The 7,500-nt window shown below is 40.4% G+C and overlaps 2 protein-coding genes across 2 annotated transcripts in view; one reads left to right on the forward strand and one right to left on the reverse strand.

The window, feature by feature from the left end:
• LOC138008766 (uncharacterized) overlaps positions 1-7,023 on the reverse strand; it is a 76,649-nt gene extending 69,626 nt beyond the window's left edge. Inside the window, exon 1 of the mRNA XM_068856067.1 lies at positions 6,963-7,023. The gene's annotated coding sequence lies outside the window, so the exon portion shown is untranslated. The remainder of the gene's footprint in view (positions 1-6,962) is intronic.
• Positions 2,382-3,236, forward strand: LOC138005101 (uncharacterized). The gene has a single exon (XM_068851385.1). It carries the CDS (start codon positions 2,382-2,384, stop codon positions 3,234-3,236), a length of 855 nt encoding a protein of 284 aa, XP_068707486.1.
• Positions 7,024-7,500: the final 477 nt, after the last annotated feature.

Consider the following 7,500-nt stretch of genomic DNA (forward strand, 5'->3'; position numbering starts at 1 on the left):
GAGGGCATCGTACTCAAGAGGCTTGACTTTTCAGATCCACAGGGAGGAAAGGGTGCGTGTGACCGCAAGGCAGCGACCATCAAGTCTCACATGAGAGTCTTCCTAAATTCAGGAAATGACATCGAGACACCAGAACAGATGTTCAAAGCCATGGTATCTTTCGGTGGAGTGCCTTCCCTTAATGTCACGCTTTGTGAACCGTTTACAAGCGTGGAAACTCCAGCATTCAAGATAGATGGTGTAAGCCTTTTATCCAACATAGAGTATTCAGCTGAGGGGATTCGCGTGTGGAGGGCGTACGGAATACGGTCCGGGCAAGATCGTGTATCAACAGAAGTCTTCTGGACAAGGTTCAGGCGCTTTACCCGCCCTTGTGGTAGCCCAAGTACACCGAAGTAATTTTTCATCGATAAAAGGGCGAACAACTGCTTCCGCGAAGCCCTCAGGGGATGAAAAAGAATCCACAGGCTCGGGAGGGGAAGATGCTTCGACTAGCCTTTTTGCTTGTCCGGAGGACGGATGTATAAAAAGGTTCATTAGGCATTCCTCAGTGCTTCGTCACTTGGACTGTGGTAAGCACCAATATACCCTTGAGCATGAAACCTTATACGACAAAGCTGCTGTCCAATATGCAGAACAACTGGAAGGACAAGGAGCCACTATGGTACCCGTCGTAAGTGTCCCTACCAAACACGGCAGTGCACGAAATCTGGATATCGGCTGGGCGCTGAAGCTAACTGGACCTCGACGTACTAGGTTCACTGTTGCACAACAGTCATATCTTACCAAAAAGTTCAAACTCACAGAGGTGAAAGGGCAAAAAGCTGATCCGGCATCAGTGGCTCGATCTATGATGCATGCAAAAGATATCAATGGTACCAGCATGTTCCAAAGTTTCAAATAGGAGGATTCTTTTCACGTCTTGCGTCAAAGAAAACTCTCCCTGACGAAGAAGCTGAAATCGAGGTGATGGAAGCTGCTAGATATGAGGCTGACATTGATACCATGATATCCCAAGTGGTTGACGATCTCACACCAAGGCACCCGATTGTGTTTGACTCTTTCAACCTTTGCGAACTGTCCTGTATAGGGAAACTAGATACCCTTGCAATCCCACTCCTAAGAGAGATGTGTTGTCACTTTGGTATCGCTGTTGACGACATCAAGGTTAGGCACCGGAAACCGTACATCGAAAAATTAAAAACGCTCAGTGATAAGTGTAAGCAGCTATGATTAAAGTAGTATGTGTTGGAATAAGTAAATTATATCCAAACCAGAATTCGACATTTTCTTTTCAAAGTTCTGGTCAAGTTTTCGTTTCTTTATTTCACAATGCAATGTATGATAAGGAATTTCAAGATAACATTTGCTCATTGTTTTTACAATACGCAGTTCTGTATACGAGTTTAAAAAACGCGACATTGGACTTTCATAATTGCGATTTGGTGGGGTTTAAAATCCTTAAGATTGCCAAAAACTAACATCGCCTGGATTAATGGGATAGCATTTTGTTCTGCGCAGTCTTATGACTGCTCTCTTTGTTTCTGTTATTTGTTCTTTTGTTAAACCTCAAGGGTGGTCTCCAATCAGGTGAGACCTTGTAGGAGCTGCGAGGATACCGTCTCTTTGAACGTTTTATGTTGTGCGTGTAATATAGTTTGTGGCACTTTTTGACAACTTTTTCCCCAAACCTCCCGTTGGCCGTTCTCGTCCTCGTTATTGCATCTCAGTTTGTCACGGTTCTTTACGCGCTGACGATTTTATTCTTTTTCAAAGTTGAACTTAATCGAATATCTAGTACGTGCGCAGCATTTTACTGAAGGGACCCGATATGCTACTTTCGTGTATTCAGAACTCACTTATCTCGCAAAACAGTTGGGAATACAGTTTAAAATAGTAGGGCTCAATCTTTTGTCTCCATTAGGAGAGCCTGACTGGGGTTCATTACGTCCAAATCGTTGCGTGACATCCTTAAGGTTTTTAATAAATTCTGATTTCAACCTTTTAAGGTTGAAATCAGAATTTATTTTACCACAACCACAACGTAAAGTTTGTTTCCTTCATTTCGCACATAATTCATTTTTTAGGTTTGATGCTTCCAAATAAATATGAAAAACAAGCGCAGGATTACTGTGAAATTGATAATGATAAGTCGCTCTTCATTCCTCACTTTAAATTAAATATACACGCAAATATGTTTTCTACATGTCAGTTCAAGTGCAAAAAGCCCTTTAAATCTTGCGATCGCATTCATAATACGCCAGTAATTAAAAAACGAAAGATATCTTGGGTCTCAAGGGTCTGTCCTGGGACCACTGCTATTCTCGCTTTATATCGCCCCTCTTGAAGATATCATCTCTGCACACGGACTCGACGCAATGATGTATGCTGATGACACCCAGCTCTACATTTTTATGCGTAAAGGGAACCGCGTTGTTGCTTTAGAAAATCTCAGTCTGTGTCTGGATGATATTATGAGTTGGAATTTATGCAATATGCTTAAATGTAATCCGTCAAAGACTGAAATTATCCATTTTTCTTCGCGTTTTTCACCTCCTGAACCGATTGCTTCGATTAAAGTTGGCCATCACTACGTTCAGCCTACCAGTGTTATCAAAAACCTTGGAGTCACGCTTGATTCACATCTCACCTTTGTTCCTCATGTCAACAACATCTGTCGCGCTCTTTCGCGTTCGTTTCATTCCATTGGCAGAATTAGAAAATATCTTTCGCAAGCGGATACTGAGCGCATTGTCCATGCCTTCGTTTTATTGAAATTGGATTACTGTAATAGCTTGCTTTATGGGTTGCCTTCTCGTGAAATTGAGAAACTTCGGAGATTGCAGAACACCGCGGCAAGATTAACTGTGTGCATGAAGAAGACCGATCACCTTACTCCTGTTCTTAAAAAGTTGCACTGGCCTCCTGTTAATGACAGAATAACTTTTAAGTTACTGTTGCTTACGTATAAATCTCTTAATGGCCTTGCTCCGGTCTATATTAATGAACTGTTGCATCATTACACTCCCTGCCGTTCTCTTCGTTCCAGTGATTCCAATTTCCTTGCTATCCCGAAGACTACTACAATTACCTACGGAGATAGATCTTTTGCGGCTATTGCTCCAAAGTCATGGAATCAGCTACCGCTTGCCATTAGACAAAGCGACAGTGTTCATAGTTTTGAAAGGGCTATGAAAACGTACCTGTTTCGTGACAGCTCTTTCTTTGAGTTGTAAAAAGTATCGAGACATTTTATATGTAGAATGCGTTTTTAAGAACTTTAACTAGATGCTTCTGTGAAGCATACACTGGCTTGCCTGTGGTACGTGCTACAGAAAATCAGAAGGCACTGAATTGTGTGGTATTGAAATACAGCTTTCCAGTCTCTGAAGAATAACAAATAAAAGAGAAGCGAGAAACATTGGCTTCTGGGCTGACATGTTGATAATTTTCAAGTTCCCTCACAACTTCTTTTCACCACAAGTGTGCCCTATGAGCATCCGAAAATTTTGTAATACTAAACTTCACTGAAGTCAAGCGCTGTTTCGCGGGGTTAGTGTTGGGATGGGAGACCAAAACAATAAACCCCTCATAAAAAACAGAAACATCTGACCGAAAATACTGTTAACGCTAACAAATGCGAACTCAGCAAGGTACAGATTCTGTTAGCTTGCTTTATGGAAAACAAATATTGATGAAAAAGCAAATAAATATTGATACACAGTTTTCAGAAAGGGCAGAAGGAAGTTTCTCGGACGGTCGATCGAGAATAAAATATTTACGACATGAAAACAACATTAATTTTGAACCGTGAATATAGAATATAAAAAGTTACGATCAGCGACAAACATTTTGGGAGATTTTTGCTACGTTCAAGTAAATTGCAAAATCGAAAGTGACATGGCCGGAATTCAGAGGTCGCCGTGATTAAGTTACCGCGGCATGTTTACTCGCCAAACAGTGAAGCATCTGTGTCAAATGATGGCAAGATACCGGGTTTTTGTAAGTTTCTTTTTCTGTCAAGTGTTATAAAGTTTGACAATGAAATGAGCGAAGTCAAAACAAAGATCACAATCGCCCAACTCTTGTTTATGCAAAGTCAAAATTTACTCTCCAAGACCCGTACGACGTTATTTATCACCAGGTAATTCCATCATTTTGGAAATAGCAGCTGCTTTATTATTCATCTGCGTCACAAGTTTTCACTGATTTTGGGCCTCATTTTGTTGAAACTCAAGCACGCTTCCAACAGGCCTGTGAACCCTTCCTGCTTACAGAGCAATACTAAAAAACTTCTCCCATATCACATTTGAACCTTAAGCTCGAAAATTCAATACACAACATGATATTATAATTCACAAAGGCAGAAAATACCACAGAATCCTTTTCCAGCGACAATGATATTATAATTCACAAAGGCAGAAAATACCACAGAATCCTTTTCCAGCGAAAATTTTATTGAAACAAACAACATATTTGCTCTTAGAGGCGAAAACCTCTTCCTATTTCATTGCGTGCGTGAAGACAAGAAACTCAATTGTGTCAAATTACCATGTACTTCAGGTAAATACTGCTCACTTTGATTTCGTCTCGACGGGCGATAGATTGTTGTCGAAGTCCAGTACTCGTCGCTTTTGAGATTCATGCCTAGTTTATCCAACTGACTTTCCATTATTGAGCTCCATAAGGGTATATTTTGTTTAAGGATCCACTAAAACGCCATTCGCGTTGCATGACTTTCGACGCCATTGCAGGCTAAGTTGATGATTCTACTGTGTCCACCAGAGAAATCTACGCAGTTCCACTACCCTCTCGATCCTAAGAAAATACGCGCAAAAGGCTCTATACACAAAGGCAACACTTACCAGGGGAGTGACAGGCGAGACCTCGACTGGGTTTGCCCATAGGCAACCCAGTAATTATTATTATTATTATTATTGAGCAACTGAACAGAAGTGGCAGAAGTCACCGCTTGACTTCCGTGACACCATTTACACAAGTTGACGGATTGATGCTGTGACTTTGCCGATTTTGAGGGTGTTGATAGTCGGCGCTGATAAAAAGCCCGGCGCTAATTAAGACCAACGTTTCTACTAACTAAATCTAAAAATTTCGGGCGATTTGCTATTTTACCGGGAATGGATATTTCCTTCTGAAAAAATGCACCGAGCCCGGAATTTCGACCACGCAAAATTTTGCTAATTTTTCACGGCTTTCCCTGAATTTCTGTTTCGACACAGAACTGAATTTTTAGATTCGAATTACTCGTTGACACATATTAAAGAAGTTTCTGGGCACAAATGTGAGGTTAAAAGCGATGCGAACTGAAAATGGGGATTGATTTGAATATAGCATCTTACGCTAAAATGGCGGCGTTTTCTCTGATCGCGGGGGCCGAACAGAATTTCGTCATTTTCGGGAATTAAAATAAATCTTTCAAGAAAAAAATCCCACCATGTTTTTTACAGTATGATAGGCTATCTTTGTATGAAATATGAAGAATTTTGTTTTTTTCATCATGTGCCAACCTTTTTTATTTTCGCTCGGTTTTAGTGGACACTTCCTCTTAATATCCGCGAAGAAACGTATTATATTTCAGTTTATTATTTTGAGTGATTTCCGTTATTTTTTCGTGACTCTTGGTATTTGAATTCAAAATCTCTGTAACTGCCATGTTTTATCACATTCTTTCCAGTATTACGTCAACATCTATTTACTATATATATATAATATGTACATAGAAGCAATTCAAATTGTAAACTCTCATTGTACCTGAAGAAGGCTGGTTTGGCTAGCCGAAATATAGTACAACACTAAAATCAAATCAAATCTACGTTGTATCGGCTCTTGCTTAAAATATTTAGTTTCTCAACTTGAAATAACGCTGATCAGATCAAGCCACTGATCCAACGTACACCGACAGGAAAATTGTCCACGGTTGCTTGCTTCAAAACTCTTGAAATGAAACGGTTCACCAAGTCGTACATGCATTTCAATGAAACTGACACTGCGTGCGCTTTGTAATGTGAACAATTACAAAAATAAGTCTCGATACCTTTCGCATTACAGTGGAGCACATTTCTTGCACCTAAAATATTAACTTGTCGTGTCAGGGGCACCCAACGAATCTGTTCCTCACATTATCTGTTCCCCAGAGGAATCTTGCTGGCTGGCAGAAATACAGGTGTGTCGATAAGCTGACTGGGAAATTTTGTTATTGATTGAGGTTTTGCCTGGGAATTACCGACTTTTTCTAGCATTTCAACCCGAGCTGGCTGTAGAAACTCTGAAGACTGAGGACGACTTAAACGAGACTTAAATACTTTTGAAGGTTAACTTCGCATTTTTTTAATTTTTCCAAGCGACAAGCCGAAAATCAGTCAGTTCGACGATTCGGCATGAATAATAAGCATCAGTTTGCGTTCAAATTTCGCGTCATTTAGCTCGCTCATCAGGTCACAAACATTTCTGATAATTTCGGAGGGAAGCGTTCCGAGTTCGAGCATAAGACTTAACACAGAAAATGAATAATAGCAATATTTGAAGAATATGGAGTAAAAAAATTTAAGAATGAGGTACCAGGTACATTTTTATCCATTTTCCGCCGCCATGTTATGCGGCCTTTGGTGCCAATTGAATTCATTTCAATTAAGACTTCACCGTTGCTTGGTTCCCACAGCAAATTTTGGGAAATGTGTCAAACAGAGACTGCACGTTAACCGCGTTTTCAAATTTTCGCAAATCTCTCAAAATATAAGAATCGCTGGAACTTTTAAATGTGATACCTAAAGGGTATCTTTGGGCAAAATATGAGCTATCCGCCGAAAAGCATATGGTCGTTGACGGACGATCCTCGATTCTTACAGGTAGCCATTCTTAAAAACGTAAACTGCCTCACTTGGTAGGTTAGAAACAAAGCACGAAAGTGCGAGAAGTAACTGTTGTAAGTATTAAAAACTCACCTCAACTCACAGAACTTTATTCTTCACGGATCATCGTCTGCTAACACAAGGCACCCGAGCATTTCGTTCGCAAATCGTTCGGCAAATCATCGTACTGTCTGCAGAGTCCGGACTTTGGTACTCTTTGTATGCGGATTGGCTCCGAAGTGTAGTCTATTGTTACATTTCTCATCTTCGGAAAAACTAAGAGGATGGCGCATGCGCAGTAGTCACAAAAACGAGTGGGGACTTGGGTCGACCGTTTTTCATACGGAGTTGTGTTTCGTTGTCCCGACTATCTGGTAGCCTGAAACAGGCTAGTAGAAAATATGATGATGTTGTTAAGGAAAGATCTTGTCCCATCGTCAAAAAATTTTCAACAGAACTTTTCGACAGTTTCGTTGAATGGCAAGTGCCCCTGTTTTTTCTGGTTTGGAAACTTCGTGTTAATAATTATGTCAAACATTTGGGAGGCGTGCTTCATTCGGCTGCTTGCTACTTGTTTATTTCGGCAAGTTAGTTCGCATTTGGATTTACATCTTTAGTTGTTAATTATTTT

Source organism: Montipora foliosa, chromosome 6 (assembly GCF_036669935.1).
Source record: "Montipora foliosa isolate CH-2021 chromosome 6, ASM3666993v2, whole genome shotgun sequence".
NCBI classification, from domain to species: Eukaryota; Metazoa; Cnidaria; class Anthozoa; order Scleractinia; family Acroporidae; genus Montipora; species Montipora foliosa.